The sequence below is a fragment of the Antechinus flavipes genome, chromosome 6 (genome assembly GCF_016432865.1).
Source record: "Antechinus flavipes isolate AdamAnt ecotype Samford, QLD, Australia chromosome 6, AdamAnt_v2, whole genome shotgun sequence".
Classification (NCBI taxonomy): Eukaryota; Metazoa; Chordata; class Mammalia; order Dasyuromorphia; family Dasyuridae; genus Antechinus; species Antechinus flavipes.
In genome coordinates this window covers 255,236,755-255,258,701 of record NC_067403.1, presented here as the reverse complement: position 1 = coordinate 255,258,701, position 21,947 = coordinate 255,236,755, and the positions used below count along the sequence as shown (strand labels likewise).

Here is a 21,947-nt window from a genome sequence, read left to right as displayed (position 1 = left end):
GTGATAAGGAAGTTTATAAATTTTAAATCATTAACCCCCCCCCCATGAGACATTCATTAAGTTGTTAGGTGCTAATCCCTCTGCAGAAGAGTGTAAGCTGCTTGAGGGCAGGGATAGTTCCAATTTTTTTTTCTTTCTTTTATTTTTCTGAGGCAATTGGGGGTAAGTGACTTGCCCAGGGTCAAACAGTCGGGGGAGTGTTAAATGTGTGAGATCAGATTTGAACTCAGGTCCTCCTGACTTCAGGGCTGGTGCTTTATCCTTGCACCACCTAGCTGCCCTGATTTTTTTCTTTATACCCATAGTACCTAGAGTAGTGCCTGGAACAGAGTAGACACCTGATAAATGCTTGTTGATTGATCCATTTGGGAGGGATTCGAATCAAAAAATGAAACCTTACTGCCTTCAAGAAGCTTATGTTCTTCTTTGAGTGACACTGCCGATGGGAATAGAATTCTAGATTTCTTGACCCTGGAAGGGACCTTAAAGACCATTTAGACTGACTTCCTGGCCAGGCAGGAGTCCCTTCTATAGTGACCTTTGGTGATGGCCGTACATCTTTAGCTTGATTACTGCCGGTGAAAGGAGACTTATTGTGGAACAAGGGAGCAGATGATGTTATTCGGTGGCTATTAGTATTTTTTTGGGGGGCTGAGGCAATTGGGGCGAAGTGACTTTCCCAAGGTCACTAAGAAGTATCAAGTATCTGAGATCAGATTTGAACTCAGGTCCTGCTGACTTCGGGGAGCTGTTTTCTAACACTGAGAATAAATTCAAACTCCTGGCATTCAAAGCTTTCTCCTGTCGTCGAACTTCCACATGCTTTTCTAGCCTCATCACCCAGAGTTACGTTACAACCAAAGTGGATTATCCGCTGACCCCTCTCCATGAGTTCCACTGCCTCTGAATCTTAGAAGCAGGAGACAGGTATAGGAGACAAGGAGGAGAGAGAGAAAAAAACAGTTGATGATGTTACAAAAGGGAAGAGAACAGAAACTACAGACCAGTGACATTGATTTCGGTTCTTGACAAAATTTTAGAAAGGATTGTCACAAAATGAATGAAAAAATGGTTAGTAAGCATTTACTATGTAAAGAGATGGTTAACAAAGGAAACAATCACAGAAAGTCAACCTAATTTCACCGAGGCAGATCAAGGTAGTTTGCAGGGAAAGACCTTAAGTTGACCTTTGGTCTTGTTGAGTTTTGATGTTGACTGGACATCCGTTGGCATCTGGTGATACGGGACAGGTCTGAGGAGACAAGGGCTGCTTCTTGCTAAAAAGCTTTGAAAACAGCATTGAGATGAGCATGAATTAGTCTGGCTAGCCTGTTGGACTCGTTAGGCTCATTTTGTTCCTTTTCCTTAAAAAAATAAATTATTGCTATTTTTTATATCACTTAGTTTGCATCTCTTTCTCTGGAAAGCCAATTCCTTGTAACAAAGGATTTTTTCTTTAAAAAAAAAGAAAGAAAAATGTAGAGGGCCAGAACTCTGGAGAAGTCTACTTGAAGCAAGGATACTTACAACAAGGTGTTAACTCAGTGGGACTGATGAGATGATGGTTCTCTAGTATACATACACTTAGTACTTAGCAGGGTGGTGCAGTGGTTCTCTTGCTCCCATATATACTTAGTACTTAGCAGGGTGGTGCAGTAGTTCCCTAGTTCACACATATTTAGTGTGCTGTAATGATGTGATCATGCTGAGGTGTTTAAGGGCTGAGAAGGACTGGAAATGAGACATTCCATCTTTGACCATCCTCTTGGAGGCTCTCCTGCCTCCCGCACTCCTCCAATAAGATCAAGGCTGGTCTTGAGGTTCTCCAGAAAGCTGCCTGAACAGAAAAAGAAAAAAAAAATCAGTAAAACGAATGAAAATATGCCCCCCAAACTCCAAACTGCTATTTTTTCCCAGAGATCCGTGCTTTAAGCCTTGCAGAGGATGGAGGAGGGTCAAAGGGTCCTGTCTACTCTCTTCTTCGGGAACAAGCTTGTTCCTGAGAATTTCCCAAGAGTCTCTCTTATCATTCCTCTGACGTTGCTGTAGTCATCATGTAGATTGTTTCCTTGGCTCTGTTTCCTGGGTTTTGCATCAGATCGTGTCCGTTTCTTCATGGTTCCCCGTGCTCATCGCATTCATCATTTGTTATAGTGCAGGAATATTCCATGACATTCATGGACCAAAACTTGTTTAGTTCCCCAGTCGATGGACGTCTCCTTCGTCTCCGATTCTTTGCAGCCCCCAGAATAATGCTGCTGGAAATGGCTGCGTGGGGGATCTTTCTTTTTATCACTGACCTCCCTGGGGGTAGATGCTTAGCCAGCGGGCTGTCTGAGGCAAACGCCTGGACTTTTTAGTTACTTTGTTTGCAGATTGCTTTCCAGAGTGATTGTACCCAGTCACAACTCCACCAACAATGCATTAGTGTGTCACAAACCTCTAGCATATGAGAGACACAGTTACCCGCCTTTTATAAAGCATCTCGTTCTATTCCTCTGGAAATGGTGGATTTCCAACAGTTGCATGCCGTCAGTAGTGAGTAGTCAGGGGCAGCCCGGACCCCGGGATCTCTGTTTTAACGTTTTTGTCGGAGATTGAGGAAAACACAGATGACCTGATTATGGAACTTGCAGGTGATGTGGAGGCAGGAGGGGTGACTAACACACTGAGTCAGGACCCGAGGGATCGTAGCGGGCCAGGGCGTCAGCTGAGGGCCCGTAAGAGGAAAACCAGTAGGGACTGTGTGACGTGTGGGATCCAAATTGGATCCAAATGGGAATGACGTCACAGGCACGACGGGCTGGCGCGAGCAGAGCCCCGGCGTCCTCTCGCTGTTGTTTCAAAGCCTCCGAGTCAGCCTTTGTCGTTCCCGTTCTAAATCCCCAGCTGCCAATTGGATGTTTCCCATCGGCTCTCAGCAACACATGTCCAAGATGGAGCCCTCCCCTCCCTGACTCTCCTTTTACCTGTTACTTCCCCGAAGGCCCCGACCAGTTCCTCAGACTCACAACCTGACTTTTCACTCGCTCTCACTCCTCCCACATCCAGTCAGTATCTGATAGTATCATTTTGGGGGGCAGCTGGGCAGAGAGAGCCCTGGAGTCCGGAGGACCTGGGTTCGAACGGGGCTCAGACCCTCACTAGCTGCGTGCGCTCTGGACGAGTCACTTCTTCCTGACCCTGGCCCCCCGTCCCCCTCTCTTGTTCCCCCCACCCCCGGATTATCGTTTCTCTCTCTGCCCATTTCTTGCCTCCACCACCTTCTCCTCACTCTCCTGCCTCCCCTCCGGCTCAGCGACTTCTGCCTCACTCCCTCCTGGCTAAGCCATCCTCGGCTCCGCTGCCGCGGTGACTTTTTTGGAGCCCAGTCCCACCGGGTCAGCCCCTGTTGGCACATTCTGGGTCTCCTTCTCAGGATCAAACACAGATTCCGGGGTTTGCCTTTGAAAGCCCTCCATGTCCCGTCCCTTCCCCACCCCAGGGCAGGGATCGGCTTTGGGGCGCACAGCAGAAGGGCCCTCTTGCTGCCCTTCTTCACCCCTTTGCTTTGCCCTGGCTGTCCCTCCCCCCGGCTCGCCCCCCCTTTTCTCCTTCATCCCAGAATCCTTTGTTCCGTTTGAGGTTTAGGCCGTGGCCCATCCCCGCAGGTGCTTATTGTTCTCCCCCTGCCCAGGACCCAACCTCACCTTCCTTCCTTCCTCCGGCCCCACCAAACTCCCCGCGGCTCCTGTGGCAGCGGCCAAGGTCACCGTGCGGGTGGTTTGTGAGCCGAAGGTTGGCAGAGGAGAGGAAGGCCCGGGATGCATGACAGCCCACGGCATTGAGCCCCTTAGGCCCCGTGCCCCTTCCTCGCTGCCCCCCCCATCCCACTCCCCAGGGAACCCGCTCCCAGCTCTAATGCTCGGCTCTCTCTTTCTCCTTTCTCTCTTCCTCCCGGGAACCTTGTCTTCCTGCAGAGGAGCAGCCCATGGAAGGTGAGTGAGGTCTCAGGCCGGCCTAAAAAACTCCTCCCTCAGGTTCTTGGCGTCTGGGACAGATTTGGGGGGGGCGGCCATTCAAGAACGTCCTCCGGGTCCGTCTGGGAAGGACGGAGGCTGGGGGAGCCGGATGCCTGGGTTCCCCGTTCCTGGCAGGCGTGGCCCCAGCCCGACCCTGTACTCTCAGAGCCCCCTTCCCCATGGATGGTGGGAAGGGGAAGAAGGAAAAGACAGAACTGGGGACCCCGAATGGACTGGGGGCGTGCTTGGCTCTCTGTCTCTTCTTCTGACCTGAATCCAGGGAGAAGGAGACAGTAATGGGGGACCCTGTGGGAAGAGCAGGGAAAAGGAGGGGGAAGGGGGCAGGAGGGATGGTGGGAAAAGGGGAGAGAAGACGGGGAAGAACGAGCTGTGCCGGGCTGGAGGAGTGAGTCAGGGGCAGCTACAGGAGCCCCAGCCAGCCCTGCCCTGCCAGGAAGCCGCTTTGGGGCCTTAGGCCCCAAGTTTGCAGCAATGGCCACTCTGGGGGCAGCTGGAGGACTCAGGGGGCTGTGGGAGGGGGCTTCGGGGCGGGCGCAGGGCTTCTGGGATCAGGGTGGGCAGGACAAGAGGCGCCCGGTCCGGGGAAGCTTTCACCTCAGGGGCAGGGAGAGGGTCCTGGGTTCCTGGGGCCGACGTGCTCGGGAGCCTGCGGGGACCTTCCTCCTCCTGTCTCCGCTTTCTGCTCTGTCTTCCTGTCCTCTGGGTCTCTTGTTTCTCTGTCATTCTCTGTTCTTTCTCTTTCCCCTACGACGCCGTTTATGGACTTCTCCCGACCGCTGTTATTCTCTCTCTCTCTTCCTGCTTCTGCCTCCAGTTCCCTTCTTTCTTTTGGGGTAGAACAGGGAGAAAGGGAGCTGGGAGGGAAAGTGTGGGAAAGGCCTCCCGGGAAGTGGCCCAGCGTCCTGGGGAGGGACTGACGTCCTGCTCTGGACTAGGCTGAGGGGCAGTGACACCCCCTGAGGAGGTGGATGGGGGCAGCGCCCCGGGGAAGTGACGGGGAGAGCCGAGCTGGCGGCTCGGGGGCTACTGCTGGGCCCCCTTGGGAACAGGGCTTAGGAAAGGAGCCAGGAAGAGGGGAAGAAGGGCCGGGGTGGGCCAGCGGGGTTCGGGCTGGGGGCCTGGGGGCTTCCCACGCTCATGTGTGAGTGTGTAGAGGTGGGTCTGGCAGGGAGACAGAGACAGAGAGAGACAGAGAGAGAGAGACCGAGACAGAGAGAGAGAGACAGAGACAGAGAGAGACAGAGACAGAGAGACAGAGCGAGACAGACAGAGACAGAGAGGGAGGAGAGACAGACAGAGAGACAGAGAGAGAAACAGAGACATACAGAGACAGAGAGACAGAGAGAGGACAATTCCTGTGCGCGTGCTCCCGAGTGTGCAGGAGCGTCTGGGTGGGTCTGGGTGGACAGAGCTTTCTGAGTCCTGGAGATAAGATTTAGTGCTGGTCTGACTTTTACTTGCTCTTGGTGTCATGTCTCCTCCAGAACAAAGGAGAGACGGAAAGAGGAAGGGAGGGAGGCAGGGAAGGAGGGAGGAGGTGGAGAAAGGCCACAGAGGAGGAGGGAACCGGGGCCATGGGGGATGTGAAAGGAGAAGGGGAAGAGAGTTAGAGAGGCAGAGGGGAAGGGGGAACGGGGAAAGCGACAGCAGCTACATAAAGGGTTGCTAAGGGACAGTGATGGATGAATTGGAGGGGAGACGGAAACAGAAAGAGGCAGAGGAAGGCAGAGAAAAAGAGAAAAGAGGGAGAGAGGAGAAGGGGAGAGGAAAAGAGGGGGAGACGGGGAGACAGACAGAGAGACAGAGACAGAGACAGAGAGAGGAAGAGAAGACAGAGACAGAGACAAACAGAGATGGGGAAGGGAGAGACAGACACATAGAGAGAGATAGAGACAGAGAGAGAGAGACAAAGACAGAGAGGAGAGAGAAAGAGAGAGAGAGAGAGAGGAGAGAGAGAGAGAGAGAGAGAGAGAGAGAGAGAGAGAGGAGGGGGATGGGAGAAGAGGCTGTAGGTTTTTAAAATCATTTAAGTCTTTCTCACCTGGGAGAAGAAGGAGAAGATGGGCGGGTCATGCTCTGAGAAGGAAGAGAGACAGAGACAGAGGCAGAAAGGAGGCAGACACACACCCAGAGGACAGCCTGGCCAGCTGTTTGTGGGGGGCTGCGTGGGGGTGTCAGGACACGGGGTCCCAGCGGGTGCATTTTGGGGTGCCGGGGCTTTGGAGCCCATGCTGGCCGGGCACGCCCCTCGGGGCCCCCCTCTGTGCACTGCTTGTGTCCCCAGGGCTGCCCGTGTCAGCCTGTGCCTTTGGGGCGCACTCAGGGTTCCGGGAGTGTGTCCACACCTGCCCGGGCCCCCTCACTTCCTGAAGCCGCTCGCTTTGCCCGCCCCCCGCAGCCTTCTTGGGGTTCCCAGTGGGTGGGCCTGGAGTGAATGGCTCTGGGGCTGCTCAGTAAGAGCCGGTCACATTCAGGACCCCCTCCTGCTCCCAGGTCACCCTCAGGAACCCCAAGAATTCTGTCACCCGGTTCTGGCCAAGGGCGGAGCCCTGCAGGCGCTCGGGCACGTCCCTCCGTCTCCCACCGTCTCCCACCCTCCTTCCCACAGAGGGTGACAGGGACATGGGCAGGGGCGCCTTATCTGCCCGCTCCAGGCCAGACCCCGACGAGGGCCATCCATCACTGCCAGCTGCCTGGGCCAGGGCGGCGAAGGGGGAGACGAGGAGGGGCCGGGCAGCGGGAGGGAAAGGACCGGGCTGCTGGGGGATTGTGGGGCCGCCGCGTGTGTGGTGGGTGAAGGTTGGGGACCCGGGGGCTCCTGGGTGGGCCTGGAAGGGGAGCAGGGGACCCCACTGGGGGCTTGCTTCTGGGGAGCAAGTCCCGGGTGAGGGCAGGATGGCATCTAGAGGAGGAATGGCGGCTGTCCCGGGCTGGGGGGGGACTGGGCCGTTGAAGCTGAGGGGCTGGGGAAGATGGGCCGGGCCCCCCCTCCGCTAAGATGGCTGGTGCCGTCACGCCTGAGGGAGCTGAGCAGCCAGTTGCCTTGGCGACGGGAGGAGAGTACCGCATGCTAATGAGGCTGTGGAGGAGCTGGGCAGCGCTGGGGTCCAGGGAGGGGGAAGCAGCGTTAGCTGCGGCTCAGCCCCCCCACCATGGGCCCACAACCCGCCACTGCGGCCTGAGGGCACGGGCCGGGGGCTGCGAGCCTGGGCAGGAGGCTGGGGGAGCGGGTGTCAGGGGGCGGGAGGGGTGGGAGCCAGGAGAGCCAGGACCGGGCCGGGGCACAGGGCCCCCCCCCACGCCCCCCGCGCGGCCCCAACACTGGACTCTCCCACCTTGTAGGTCCAACTTCTGCCCTCCTTCTTCCCCAGCACTGTGGCCAGATGGGGCTGTGGGGTTTCCTGGGAGCCAGAAACGGCCCCTCCCCAGAAGGGGGTCCCCCAGGGGGCCCGCAGTCCTTAGCCGGACGGCCCCCCCCTGTGGAATTGCTCCCCTCTCGGCTCCCGTGGCCCGGCCCGCCAGGAACCCAGGCATCTCGTGCTCAGCTCCATCTTGGAAACCCTTGGGGCTCTGTAACCTTGACAAGCCGCATCCCGGCCCCAGCTCCCCTCGGGCCGCCGGCTCATTGCCACAGCAACTGGGACCGTTTCCAAGGGCAACGTGGTGCTGCTGGAGAAGTCCCCTCCCCTCCCTCCTGCCCAGACGCCAGGGTGGCCGGGGGGAATGGGGGAAAGAAGAAGGGGATGGGCTGGGGGCCATGGGGAGCCTGCTCAGGAAGGGTGAGGGGGGGTCCCGATCCCCCTTGGCCCGCAGGGGCCGCCTGCCAGGCTCTCTTTGGGGTCCCCAGGCTGCTGACGGCCCACCCTGGAAGACTTCGGGACGCCCCCTCGCTCCTCCGTGGGTCTCAAGCGAGCTTTTCCTCTTCCACAGCCGGGGCCGCTTTGGGGTCTCCCGGGCAGCATCTTGGAGCCCCCCCAGTCCTCACACTTGGTCGCTCCCAAGCCTGGAGCCCCAAAGCTTCTGGAGGGGCTCAGGGCCCATGACAGATGCCGGCCCCTCGCCCTGGCCGGCCTCCTGCTCCCCGCTGCCCCCAGAGCCCCAACGTCTGGGAGCCTAGCCCTCCTAGCCCGGGGGCCTCCCCCGCCTCCAGAGGAGCAGGGCCGGGCCAGGGGCACTGCCCGGCTGCCCGCCTCTCTGCGGAGGGGGCAGCGCACTCTCTCTCCAGGTGGCTCTGAATCTCTCTGTGTGTTTTATTTTCTCCTCCATCCGAATCGTTTTTTCTCGTTGACCATTTTTTTTTTCTGTCCGATTCTCGGAAGAAAAAAAAAAAGAAAAAAAAGAAAAAGGAAAAAAGCATCTCCCCTGCCCGTGCTTCTCCTCCTTTTCCTTTTTTTTTCTCCCCTCGGCAAGAAGAAATTAAGAAACCAAACCCTCCTGTCTCCCCTCACTCCCGCGACAAGCCCCGGTTACTCCCGGTCCCTCTCAGCCCTCGGCCTCCCGCTCTCTCTGTCTCTGACCTGTCTCTGCTCCTCTCTCGTCTCTGTCTGTCTCTGCGCCTCCCCTCGGAGGGTCTCCCGCCGTCTCTCCCAGCTCCCATCTGCCTCTCGGGCCCCTCCGGCCTCTGCCTCTCTTTTCTTCTCCAACTCCATCGCTCTCTGTCCCCCCGCTTCCCCGTCTCTGTCCCTGACTCAATGTCCGGCTCTCCCTCCTTCATTCTCTCTCTGTGTCTGTCTCTCTGTCTCTCACACACATACATACTCCCTCTTCTATCCTTGTCTCTTTTTTTTTCTTTCTTTCTCTCTTTCTTTTCTTTCTTTTTCTTTCTTTCTTTCTTTCTTTCTTTCTTTCTTTCTCTTTCTTTCTTTCTTTCTTTCTTTTTCTTTCTTTTTCTTTCTTTCTTTCTTTCTTTCTTTCTTTCTTTCTTTCTTTCTTTCTTTCTTTCTTTCTTTCTTCTTTCTTCCTTCCTTCCTCTCTTCTTCTCTTCCTCTCTTTTTCTTTCTTTTCCTTCTTCCTTCCCTCCTTTCCTTCCCTCTCCCTTCTTTCTCTCTTTCTTTCTTTCTTCCTTCCTCTCTTTCTTCCTTTCTCTTCCTTTCTTTCTTCCTTCCCTCCTTTCCTTCCTCCCTCCTTCCTCCCTTCTTTCTTCCTTCTTCCTTTCTTCCTTCTCTCTTCCTCTCTTCTTTCTTTCTTTTTCTTTCTTTCTCTTCTTTTCTTTCTTTCCTCCTTTCCTTCCTTCCTCCCTTCCTCCCTTCTTTCCTTCTTTCTTTCTTCCTTTCTTCCTTTCTCTCTTCCTTTCTTTCCTTCTTTCTTTCTTCCTTCTTCTCTTTCTTTCTTTCTCTTCCTTTCTTTCTTCCTTCCCTCCTTTTTTCCTCCCTCCCTGCCTCCCTTCTTTCCTTCTTTCTTTCTTTCCTCCTTTCCTTCCTCTCTTCTTCTCTCTCTTTCTTTTTCTTTTTTTCTCTTCTTTTCTTTCTTTCCTCCTTTCCTTCCTTCTTCCCTTCCTCCCTTCTTTCCTTCTTTCTTTCTTCCTTTCTTCCTTCCTCTCTTCTTTCCTTCTTTCTTTCTTCCTTCCTCTCTTCCTCTCTTTCTTTTTCTTTCTTTCTTTCCTCCTTTCCTTCCTCCATCCCTTCCTCCCTTCTTTCTTCCTTCTTTCTTTCTTCCTTTCTTCCTTCCTCTCTTCTTCTCTTTCTTTTCTTTCTTTTTTTCTTTCTTTCTCTTCCTTTCTTTCCTTCTTTCCTTCCTCCATCCTTTCTTTCTTCCTTTCTTTCCTTCCTCCATCCTTTCTTTCTTCTTTCTTCCTTTCTTTCTTCTTTCTTTCTTTCTTCTTTCTTTCTTTCTTTCTTTCTTTCTTTCTTTCTTTCTTTCTTTCTTTCTTTCTTTCTTTCTTTCTTTCTTCTCTTTCTTTTTCCTTTTCTTTCTTCTCTCCCTCTCATATACACACATCTCCTTATTTTCCTTCTTCCTCTTTCTCCCTTGCTCTCATATACACACACACTCCCTTCCTCCTCCTCCTCCTCCTCTCTCTCATTCTCTCTCTCCCTCCCTCCTTCCATCTCTCTGTCTCTCTCTTTCTCTGTCTCTCTCTCTCTGCTTCTGTGTCTCTCCCACTCCTTTCCCCTGCCCTCGGCATCGGGCCCCCCTCCCCGGCTCCCGGGCTGGGGGCCTCTCCCCCCGATGCCTGTCACAAGTTAAAAAGGGTTTTAAATTGTGGCAGCAAAAGCTTACCCCTTCTCTCTGGCCGATTTTGATGACTCGTGTTTTCTGTTTCTTCTTCTCTTTTTTTTTTCCTTTTCTTTCTTATTTTTGTTTTTGTTTTTTTCTCCTCTTTCTTTCTCTCTCCTTCCCCTTTTCCAAGGTCCGGCTCACCTGACGTTAAACAGTGAAGGTATGAAGTTTTGGTTTGGTTTGGATCTGTCCCCCTCCCCAAGTCCCCTGGATTTTGTTTTGCCCCCTCCCCCTTCCCTCTCCCCATCCGTCTGTCCGTCTGTCCGTCTGTCCCTTTCTTTGTTGGGGGGCTGGCTGGGGGTGGGGGCTTGTCTCCATCTGTGCTCCCCCTCCCTCCTCGCTGCCCCCCTCCCCTCCCCCTTGGTTTCTGACATCAGCAGATGTTCAAGCTCCTGCCGTTGTCTCCAATCACCCGTCCCTCCCTCCCCGGTGGCATTTCTTCGTTTCTCTTTTTGGGTTTTCGGTGGTTTCTTCTCCCCGCCACACCCCTCATCCTCTGCCCTTTGTGACGATTTCTTTTCCTCTCCCACCTTTTCTGTTCATTCTTTTGTTTCTCAACCTGACTGAAGAGAGAAAGGCATGTATTGGAGCCGAGCCGGCCCGGCCCCTGCGGCCCCTGGGGGGCCGGGGGCCGCAGCCCCGCGCAGGGCGCTCAGTGGGGGCCGGGCCCTTCCACCAAGCAGCCCCCGGGAGCCTCCTCTGCATCCCGGGGCGGGGGGAGCGGGGGCTGGACAAGATGACCCCTAAGGTCCCTGCCGGCTCTCAGCGCTGGGTCTCTCCCCAGACACCTGAGCGGGGGCGCCCGTCCCCCACAGGGGGGTCCCCGAGCTCGTGGAGCTCACCAAGCTTAGCCGGGGAAGCAGCTAGGTACGGGCCAGCCATTGGTGGGCTCGGGGCCCCTGCTTCTCAGGGGGAGGAGGAGCAGGCCGAGGGAGCCCCGGCCTGCCCGGCCCCGGCCCAGACGCCTGGGAGCAGACTTCCGGTGCCCATGCGGCTCCTTGGCTGGTCTCAGCTGGTCCCCCTTGTCTGAGCCCCAGGGAGCCGTCCGGGGTCCGACCCCCCTGGCCAGGACCATCTGGCCGAGGCCCGGGGGGCAAACTGCCCCCTGGAGCCTGGAAAAGGGAGCAAATGAGCCCTGAGGGAACTGCCAGAGGGAGAGGATGAGGGAGGCTGACTTACCTGCTCAGAGTTAAAGCCTGCAAGGGGCCTAGGCCCCGGGGGAAGTGAGAGGGAAAGGGGGAGCAGGTAGGGGGTTTCCTGGCTCCTGCCCCCTCCTGGATTCTGGGTGTCCCTCGGCTCCTCTGGGAGCCGTTCCCTGCCAGCGGCCCGGAGCCCGGGGTGGGAGCTCCCTCCGGGCAGAGACAGCTCCCCAAGGCCCCGTTCCCCCTTGATGGGGCTGATCTGAGATGGGGAGAGGAGAGGGAGGGGAAGCCTTGGGGGGGGGCGGGTGAGCAGGAGCCCTCAGCTGGGGTCAGCACCATTGATGAAGCGCCCACTATGGGCCAGGCTCGGTGCTCTGAGAAGTCTGAGAGACGGCCCCTCCCTCCGCGAGCTTGCTGTGGCCCAGGCAGCCAAATGACCAACAAACTGAGGACCCTCAGGAGGAGGAGCCTGCGCCAGGGAGCACGCCCCGATTAAGACGAGTAGGGGGAGGCTTCCTTCGGGCCGGGGAGGACCTCGTCCCCCCGCTCTCGGATGGTGATGTGGAGACCACCCAGGGAAGCCTCTGGACCTGGGTTAGCCACTCGTGCGCCCGGGTGCCAGCCTTGTGCCGCCTTGTGCCCCGGGGCAGGAACCATGGGCCTATGGGAGAGGGCCCGGAAAGCAGGAACTGGGAGGTCCTGGCAGGTTCTGGCCAGTGGAAGGGAGTTAGGGACCAGGGAACGGCCCAAGGTGGCAGCCTGCCGCGAGCCAGGGCCCAGACGGGGGCAGCGCAGTCAGCGGCAGGGCCCGGCGGCTTCACCCACGGGCGCGAGGACCCCCAGCCCCCTTTCTCAGACCCCGAGGCCGATGGACCTGTCCCTCCCACACAGGTGCCCTCTGGGGCTGGCCCCGGAGGGGGCTTCCTGCCCTGCCCCTCCCCGGGGGAGGTCCCTGGGGCAGGAGTGGCCGGGGAGCCGCCAGTGCCTGACTCCCCATTTTGTTTCTCCAGTAGGGTCCTTACTGTTCTCCGAGGGGGGGGCCGGTCGAGGAGGAGCCAGTGATGTGCACCAGCCAACAAAAGGTCAGTGACCCCTCTGTGCGTGGGGGCGCTCGGACCTCCTGGTCGCCAAGGGCTCCTCCCACGCTTTCTGGGAACCACCGACCCCAGCTCGTGCGCCCCCTCCTTTCCAAACCCCAGGTCAGAGAATCTGGGAGAGCCCAACAAATGGCAGCACCTACTGTGCGCCAGGCAGGGGAAGGAGGCAGAGGAGAGCGCCTCCAGTGGGGGTGGGGAGCCTTGGGTTCTAGGAGTACTGATTAACCACCTGCTGTATGCGGGGCCCAGGACTAGCCCAGAAGGGAAGCTGTGGGAACAGGGAGATGGAGGCCTCAGGGAGGCCACAGGCTCTGTTTTCTTCATGGAATAATGGACAGAGCACAAGACTGGGAGTCCAGAAGACCTGAATTCAAATTCTATCTTAGACACTTCCTGGCTTTATGACCTTGGGCCTTGAGGAGCTGGAAGCTCAGAGAGGTTAACCAGGGAGAGCGGGGACACACAGCAAGTGAATGACAGATCTGAGTGTGAGCCCAGCTCACACTAGCCTGGGAGCTTGTTGGGGGCAGGGGCCATATTTGGCCTTTTTTTGTTCCCAGAACTTAGACTTGACATATAGTAGGCACTTAATAAGTGCTTATTGACTGTTGCTCTGGAGTGATCCCTTCTGGGGTCCAATGCTGCCTCTGATGCTTGCTCTCAGTGTGACCCCTCCTTGAGCCTCAGTTTCCTCCTCTGTTCAACGAAAAGATCAGACTGTTTGGCCTGAGGTCCCTTCTGTTTCTCCATCTGGGATCAATGGTGTAAAAGATCACCTCCGGCCTGTTCAATCAGCATGCATTAAGCACCGACTGTGTTTGAGGGGTGGGGCTTCCAAAGACCCAATGAAAACTATTAGATCAATAGAGGTTGATTCAGAAAAGGAAACCAAGGTCGGGAGACTTTTGGCAGCCTGAGACTGAGCCAGGATTTGAATCCTCTGCCCCCCAAGCAGGATCTTCTTGGGGGAGGACTACAACTCCCAGCATCCCCTGGGGCAGTCACTGCCCAGCATCCCCTTGGTTTCTGGGTCCAGGCTCATTTGGGAGAGCAGTAAGGCCCCCCTCTCCTCAGGGAGGGCGATAGAAGCTGGAGTCTCCCCCCCTCCCTAGATTTGAAGGCTGGCTACGCGGGAGGGGGAGGGGGCATCCCCGGCCACCATGGTCCTCGGGCACCTCGAGCTGTCACATCAATGTGGCACCCTTCCTTCTCCTCCCCCTCGGTCACCCACTGAGGTCACCCCTCCCCCAGCCCCTCTCCTTGACCACTGCCCCTCCCCCACGGCTGCCCATCACATTCACATCCTGTTCCCCTTCCGTCTCTGGGTTCCTCTTTTGGGTTCCCAGTGGCCGCCCTGCCCCCAAGGCCGGACACCGAGCCTTTTCTGGTGTTTCAGAGTGACTCAGGTCGAGTCCCCTTGGGCCTCAGTTTCCCTTTCTATGAGATGAGCACTGGGTCTGGGGGGGTCCTAAGGTTGTTTCCTTCCCGGGTGTGGGGGGCTCTGGGAGCTCCTTGCTCCATGGGCCCTGTCGCCCTCCTCCCTGTGCCCCACTTTCTCCATCCTCCCTGCCCCCCATCGCAGGGCGCCCCTTTTCTCCCCTCACACCTGGCTTCCTGCCATTTTCCAACGGTGGGGGCAGGCCCCGGTTGCTATGGAAACAGCCAGGCCCCGAGGGATGCACGGCCCTTTCCTCGAGGCCGCTGTCCCCTTTCCTGTCCAATCCCCTTTGCCTTTCTGGCCTCTCACTCAATCCCCTTCCTTCCCTCCTTCCCTCCGCTTTCTCCCAATCTGCGCCCCCCCCCCCCCAGGCCGGCTCCTTCCCCCTGCCCTGGATCTCCAGGCGGCCCTGGGGGTGACGGGGACACAGCCCCCCTCCCCCACCCCTGGCACTGCCAGCTGCAGTGGGTCTCTGTGCCAGCCCTGGGTGGCAGCTGGTGCCTTGGCATCCGGGAGGCAGGGAGGACGGAGGCCACGGGCAGCCTGCCCGGGCGGGGAGGGGGAGGGGGCAGGGACCCCGGATCCGGAGCTCCAAGGCCCTCCAGGCTACATTTCGCAGGGGAGGAAGCTGAGGCTGCCATATTTCCAGCTGGCGACCTCCCCCCTCCCTAGGAAGTGCCCGGGGCCGCCGCCTTCTGGGGTCCTGCTCGTTGGGGGACTTGGGAATATGGGCCCCCCCGGGCTGGTGCTCCCCCCCTCCTCTGCCTTCCTGTGTACTCTGCTTGTGGACTTCCTGTCCTGAATTCGAATCCTGCCTCAGACCCTCTCAGGCGAGGGTCAAATACATAAAACGCTTCACAAACCTCAGGCCCTCCTAACGCTGCCCCTTGGCGGGGGGATCTCCAGCAGAGAAATCGGGCACTTCCTCCCCCAGCTCATTTTACAGATGAGGAAACTGAGGCACACGAGGCGAGGTGCCCAGGGTCACCCAGCTAGGAAGTGTCGGAGGCCGGGACTCGGGGCTCGGGCCCCTCCAAGTGCCAGCGCTGTCATTGTCAGCGCGTTTCTGCGCCGGGTGTGGACGCGGCTCCTCCAGGGCGGGGCCGGTTTCCCTTGTTCCCAGCAGGCCCACGGTTGGCTCACGGACCGAGCTTCCAAAATGCCCACTTGCCCAGACTTTGTCCTTGAGCTTCTCCACACCCCCAAGGGCCAGGACCATTTTACAGAGGAGCAAACTGAGGCGCAGAGAGGCTGGGGGGGGGCAGCGGGCAGCCCCTTGTCCCAGGGCGTGGAGTTGGTGGGTGGCGGGAGTGGGGTGGGCCTCCCGGCCCCTCGGCCCCGCCCCCCCGCCACGTCCCTGGCCGAATCCGCCCTGTCCCACGGGCCCCTCCCTGGGGGGGAAGTGACCCGGCTGCTCCCAGGCTGCCAAGGTGCCGGGGCCTCCTTTGTGCGCACGCACACGCTCACATACACACACATGCACGCACGCGCACACACACGCTCCTGCTCACATGGCCCCTGTGCACACTCATACACCGCACAAATAGTCCCTTGTGCACATCACACACCTCCTCACATATTCTCTTGTGCACGTGCACAAATACCTGCCCACAATCCCCTTGCACACTCACACCTGCTTGCATTTCCTTGTGCACACTCGCCCACACATTGTCACACACTCACACATCCCTCCTTGCACACTCACACCCTGGCACACTCCCTTGCACACCCTTGCCCTGGTTCACTCCTTTGCACACTCATGCACTTGCACACTCCCCTTTGCACACTCATGCCCCCTGCCCACACATCCCCTTGCACACTCACACCTGCTTGCATAGTGCCTTGTGCATCCTCCTTGCACACTCGCACCCTGGCACCCTCCCTCCTTGCACACTCATGCACACTTGCTCACACATTCCCGGCTCCTATTCCATCGCTCCCAGCGCCCTCCGGATCCGTGTGCGCACAGGGAGGCCCTGTAGGGGGCGGGAAGCTGCTTCCCCCAAGCCTGGCCTCCCGAGAGCTGGCCCCAGGCCCGGGGAGGTTCCAGCTCCCTTTGCCCACCAGTGCCCTTCCCGGCCGCACTCTCAGCCTCCTCTCCAGCCTCTGCTGGCCCCTCCGGCCCGACTCTCCCCCTGCCACGTGCGAGGCCCCGCCCCCCAAGCTCTACGGCCGCGGCGTTTGAAGGCCCCCCTGGCTCCGCCGGGCACAGCGCGGGGGCGGGACCAGTCGGGGGGCCGAGGACACGCGGCCCCCTCGGTGACCCCGGCCCCCACCCGTAGGGAAGGAGGAGTTTGTGGCGACCTTCAAGGGGAACGAGTTCTTCTGCTACGACCTGTCTCACAACCCGATCCAGAGCAGCACGGACGAGATCACGCTGGCCTTCCGCACCCTGCAGCGCAACGGCCTCATGCTGCACACGGGCAAGTCGGCCGACTACGTCAACCTGTCCCTCAAGTCCGGCGCCGTCTGGCTCGTCATCAACTTGGGATCCGGCGCCTTCGAGGCCCTGGTGGAGCCCGTCAACGGCAAGTTCAACGACAACGCCTGGCACGACGTCCGGGTCACCCGAAACCTGCGCCAGGTAGGGGGTCCGGGGGAGGCGCCGGGGGGCGGCGAGAGGGGGCGGGGGCCGCCCGAGGCGGCCGAAGGGAAGCGGGCGGGGGCTCGGCCGTGCCGGGGGAGCCAAGAGCAGGTGAGCGGGGCCTGGACCGGGCAGGGGCACGGTCAGCGGGAGCAGCTCGGGTGGTCAGTCAGGCCGGGGGGGGGGCAGGGCCTGGCTGCCAGGGCGGGCAGGGAGAGTCCTGGACCAGTGGGGGCCGGGCAGGGATGAGGCGGCGCTTAGGCCAGGGCAGGTCCCCCAGAGCCCTCGCCCCCAGGAGCTGACCCCCATGCCCAGAAAGGTGCCCTCGGGAGGCTCACGTGGGCAACCCAGGAACCCTGACAAGATGGAACCACTCAGGTGTTCTCATCCACCCCCTTGTGGCCCCCCATCAGGGCCTGGCTCCCGCCAGCCCTTCTCTTGTGCCCTGCCAGCTGCCCCGTCTTCTGCCCCAACACATCTTGTCTGGCCGCAGCCCGTGCTCCTCCCACATGGCAGTGCTCCTCTTGCACGCTGGTGCTCCTCTTGCACGCTGGTGCTCCTCTTGCACGGCAGTGCTCCTCCCACACGGCAGTGCTCCTTTCGCACGGCGGTGCTCCTTTCGCACGGTGGTGCTCCTTTCGCACGGTGGTGCTCCTTTCGCACGGTGGTGCTCCTCCCGCACGGTGGTGCTCCTCTTGCACGGTGGTGCTCCTCTTGCACGGTAGTGCTCCTCTTGCATGGTGGTGCTCCCTGGCCACCTGGTCTGGCCTGGGCAGAGGCCCTGAGATCCTGCCGCTCCATCCGTCTGCTTGTTGGAGCTGGAGCTCCGTCTCCCCTTCGCCTGCCGGGCCCACTGTCTCTTATAGGCTGGCATCCTCCTGGCAGCACCAGGCCCTTCCCGGCCACTGGAGCTCCGCCCGGCTCCTGTGTCTGCCTGACCCCTCCCCAGCTGACGTAGCACCTCCATTGGGGAGCCGGGCTGGGGAGGGGCTGCTCACTTCCCTCCTCCGGCACAGCCGGCCGAGGTGGCTCCCACTGCCCTTCTCTGTGGCCTCCGTGCCAGTGTTCTCCGTTCCCAGAGCCGGGGCTGCCCCGGACCGAGCTTCTGCCCCCGCCCCCAGGCCGCCCCCGTCCCCTCGCCGGGTTAGCAGGTGGAGCCCTCGGCCCGTGGACTCCCTCCCTGCCCGCAGACTCCTGGAGTCCGTCCCGGCCGGAGCCCCCTCGGGGCTCCTCCCAGGGGCCGCTTCTCGGTTTCTCCTTGACCTTTACCCCCCACGATGCCTCTCTCCCCCATACTGTGGCCCTGACTGTTCCACCCGTCAGCGTGAGCCGAGTCTCGGTAACTAAGCGGCCCAAGAGGTAGCAGGGACAGGAGGGACGAGTCAGGGAACTCAGAACCGCAAGGGGCCCTGGGAGGTCCTGGCCCAGGAGGGGCCGCCCTTCTGACAGACCGGGAGCAGAGGCGGGGCCCGAGGGCAGAGCTTCGGGTGCGCGTCCCAGAGCCACCGGTCCCGGCCCCGTCCCAGAGCCACCAGTCCCAGCCCTGTCACAGAGGCACCGGTCCCGGCCTCCCGGCCTCCAAGGCCCCGGGGAAAGCGAGGCCGGCTTGGCCAAGGTGAAGCCGGACCCTTGACCTTTACCAGACGTCCCTCCCTCTATTTCTTCCTTTCCTGGGGACCGAGGAGCTGGGCTGAGCCCGGAGGACGCCCCGGGACTGGGAGACAGGAAAGCTCGAGGGCAGAGACGGGAGCCAGGAACCAAAATAGAAAGGGGGGGGTCCGGCTCCGCGTCCCCGCGCGGGGTCATGGGAGCGGGCGCCCCTGGGGCCGGGCGAGGAGAGTGACGCGGGCGGGGAGCGGCACCAGCTGCCGGCCCGCTGGAGGGGGTGGCTGGGGGCCAAGGACACTCGGTCGGGCCCATTCCAAGTCTTCCCCAGCGCTCGGCCCAGCCAATGGGAGAGGGCTGGCCCTGGGCTAAGAGCGGCAGCAACCGCCACCCAGAGACTCGGCTCCTTCTCCTGGAGGAGCGGCCAGAAGGCCGGCCGGCGGGAGGGAGGAGGGGGAAGCACGACCTTGGGAGAGCCGCCCTGCCAGGATGGTCGGAAGGAGGCCGGGAGTTCTGCCCTCCGGGGGCCCCCTCCCCTCCCCCGCGCCCAGGCCCGCGAAGCCCCCTCCCTCCATCCCGCGCTGACCGTGGCCGGGCTCCGGGAGGCCTATTTTTGTTCCGGGCCTGCTCCGCCCAGCGGCTCCTGCCCCGGCCCGGCTGCTCCAGCCAGGGCTCGCTTTCCCCTGAGCCAGGGAGCTAATTTTAACTGGAGCGGAGCGCTCACGGTGACGCTAGCCAGGCCAGATTGGGAGGGATCGGCCGCCAAAATAGCCCCCCACTCATAGCATCACGTGGCGGCCGCTCGGACGCAATCGGGGGGCCGAGAATGGGGAGTCGCTGGGCCCTGGAGGAGGGGGTCCCTCCTTGGATCCCGCCCCTGAGCTCCGGGGCCCTGTGACAGCCTCGCCAGGGCTGCCAGCCCCAGGCCAGCACAGGGTTATTAAAAGCCTGCTCTATGAAGGCCGTGTGCAAGGGCGAGATCTGGGGCTGAGATGGGAGCCAGTCCCTGCCCTCGGGGGGCAACGGTCTAAGGGGAGACAAGTATCCAGGTTTTAAAGGGGCCCGGACCTCTGGCCCTGTCTCCTCCTTCCCCTGCCCCCGCACCGAGCTCCTTGCACGCTGTCTCCCCCACGAGATGGGAGCCTCCTGAGGGCAGGGACCAGGCTTTTGCCTTGCGAGCCCAGCGGCGCCACAGTAGGTGCTTAATAGATGCTTGTCAACTGACAAGCAGGGACAGGGAGCACCGTAGGGAGCGCTGCGTTTGGAGCCAGGAAGATCTGAATTCAAATCCTGTCTCGGGCGCCTCTCAATTTTAGTCTCTGAGACTGCTGGCTGGCTCAGTGGATAGTGATCTGGACTGAGCTCAAGTCAGACCTCTGATTTTCTCATCTGTAAAATGGGGGTAAACATAGACCTGCTTTACAGGCTTGTGGCAGAGAAGATCATGCTTGTAAAATGCTCTGTAAATCCTGAACACTATAAATGCTTCTGTTCTTCAGTCACGAACCACTCTCCATGACCCCGTCTGGGGGTCTCTTGGCAAAGAGGCTGGAGAGGGTCGCTGTTCCCTCCTCCGGCGTAGTTTACAGATGAGGAAACCAAAGCAGAGACTTAAATGACCCGCCCAGATCTCCCAGCTGGCGAACGTCTGAGGCCGCAGGGGACCCAGGAACCCGAGTCTTTCTGCTTCCGGGCCCGGCGCTCTGTCCACTGAGCCACCCGCTGCCCATGGTCCTGCCCATGTAGATTACAGATATTACACGTAACTTGGGAGCGACACAAAGCCCGTCCCTAAGCCCGGAATCACCAGATTCCGAGGAAGGGAGAACGTGGTAAACCTTAGGAGCGACACGGAGGCTAGAACTGTCCCGACTGACTCTGAAGGGCGCTTTTGGAGAATCCTCCCGCCGCCTTTGTTACGTTCATCTGGGTGGGCCCAGGGCAAAGGGGAGACAAAGATTGGGGAAGATCGGGCCCGTTTCCTGCCCTCACGGAGATTCCAGTCCAGGATGGAGATGGGAAGCGGAGCCCGTTAGCGCCGGGATGGGCTGCCTTGGAATAGGGAGGAGGAGCCTTGGGAAGGTGGGCTCCGTTTCCAGCGTTGGTCCCCCCAGTGGAATTATCCCATATTTCTGTGGTGCTCCAAGGTCACAAGAGCTTTCCCTCCCCGGCCCTCGGTTTCCTCCTCTGCACAAAGGAAGGGCTGAGCTAGATGATGTCCACGACCTCGTGGAGATTCATGTTCGTGATCCCAGCATCCTCAGGTGTTTAAGACCTGGTGGATCCTCCTTCCATGGAACGGAGCCAGTGACGGCCGAGTCATACCGACACGCCTCAGTAGTCTGCCAGTCGGTCAGATGTGGGGTGCGGGAGACCGCTCCAAGGGGCAGGGGATTGCTTCCGGGGTCAGTCTTTGGCCGGTCCAGCCTGGTGACCCCGGTGGGTGAAAATCCCAGGAGATGGGCCCTGCGTGGGAGGGGGCACGAGTCTGGGAGGGCTCTCGTGTCTCTGACGCTCATGAGATGTCAGAGGCTGTGAGGTGGCCCGGGGCTTGAGCGAGAGTAAGGAAGGTCTGAGCCCGAATCTGCGTCCGACGCTTCGGACGCTTCTTATTGCCTTCTGTCCCCGCGCCCACGCCTCTGGGAGCAGACCGCTGTCACTGCCCTTCGGAGCACAGAACGGCAGGGCTGGAAAAGGTCCCAACGGGGGCTGAGACTCAGAGAGGGAATGGCCTTCAAGATCACCTACAACAGCCAGCTCGCGTGATCGATGGGGAGACGGGCTTGAGAGCAGGGAGGGACTTGCCCCACGTGGGTTCTTAGGGGACAGAGCTCGATGTCTCCTGGGTCTTCCCATCCCAAATGCGGGCTTCTTTCGATGGAAATCCCACCCGCGGAGAGTGAGCTGACTTTGGAGTCACATGGCTTGGGCCCACACTCTGGCTTTACTACTTGCATTTATGTAACTGTGGTCAAGCCCAGTGACCTTGTCTGCTTGGTCCAGCTAGCCCCCGAAGCCCCCTTCCGCCCTCTGGGATCCCAGGGTGGCAGAATCCCTCTTCCAGTCCCTCGACCAGTTCCTCGCCTGCCCAGGCAGCCTCTGAAGCCCCCTTTGACCCTCTGTGGTCCGCAGGTGGGCAGAATCCCTCTTGCAACCTCTCGACCAGTCGCCACCCTCCCCGGGAAGGTCTCGCTTGGGTTTCCAGGGGATCCCCTGTCCCGATACTTCAGGATTCAGTTCTGTGGGGGATGTTCCTCTCACAGCTGCCATCGCATCCCTTCTTCCCCCTTCTGATCCAAGTCTCCTGCTCTTCTGGGCTTGATCCTGGCAGTCGGAACCACCCCCCTGCCCCCCATCCTTATTCAGGAGCTGCTTCCTGGGTCCGTCACATCTCCCTCTTGCCCTATGGCTTCTTTCCGACTCCCTCCCTTTCTCCCTTCCCCATCGCTCTCGTCCCAGCACCCACAGCCTCTCAGAACCAAGACCTCCCAGGAGGGAGATGCTCGGGTCCCTAAATTCCTGGCTGCCAGTCCCTGGAGCTGTCTTCTGTCTTTCTCCACCGTAAGCCCCCTTTGGGTAAGCCGGTCGGGCCTGGTCTCTGCCCCTGTGATGCTCCTGGATTAACTCGACCACCAGCAGCCGGAGTTTTGGCCGCGGAGCCCGCCCTGCGGGCCTGGGAGGACGGGCCTCTGGATCCACCTTGCAGGCCATCCTTACTGCTGGCTTAAGGGCCCAGAGCTACATCCTTCGTGCCCTCAGGCGGCAGCCTCTTCACCCACAGCCTTGCCTCCGCACAGCGCTCCCACTCTTCCTCTTGCCAGGTGCCAGGTGCATGACCGC

The 21,947-nt window shown here is 59.6% G+C and overlaps 1 protein-coding gene and 1 long non-coding RNA gene across 2 annotated transcripts in view; one reads left to right on the top strand and one right to left on the bottom strand.

Annotated features, from left to right (window-relative positions):
• NRXN2 (neurexin 2) overlaps window positions 1-21,947 on the top strand; it is a 153,141-nt gene that overhangs the window by 9,627 nt on the left and 121,567 nt on the right. Inside the window, exons 2-5 of the mRNA XM_051964626.1 lie at window positions 3,960-3,977; window positions 10,372-10,401; window positions 12,394-12,465; window positions 16,201-16,502. Coding sequence (XP_051820586.1) covers window positions 3,960-3,977; window positions 10,372-10,401; window positions 12,394-12,465; window positions 16,201-16,502 — 422 coding nt within the window. The remainder of the gene's footprint in view (window positions 1-3,959; window positions 3,978-10,371; window positions 10,402-12,393; window positions 12,466-16,200; window positions 16,503-21,947) is intronic.
• Window positions 1,070-10,315, bottom strand: LOC127540109 (uncharacterized). The gene is made up of 2 exons (XR_007948097.1): window positions 10,242-10,315; window positions 1,070-1,837 (listed from the first exon to the last, which is right to left on the bottom strand). It is a non-coding gene; the product is annotated as an uncharacterized LOC127540109 (long non-coding RNA).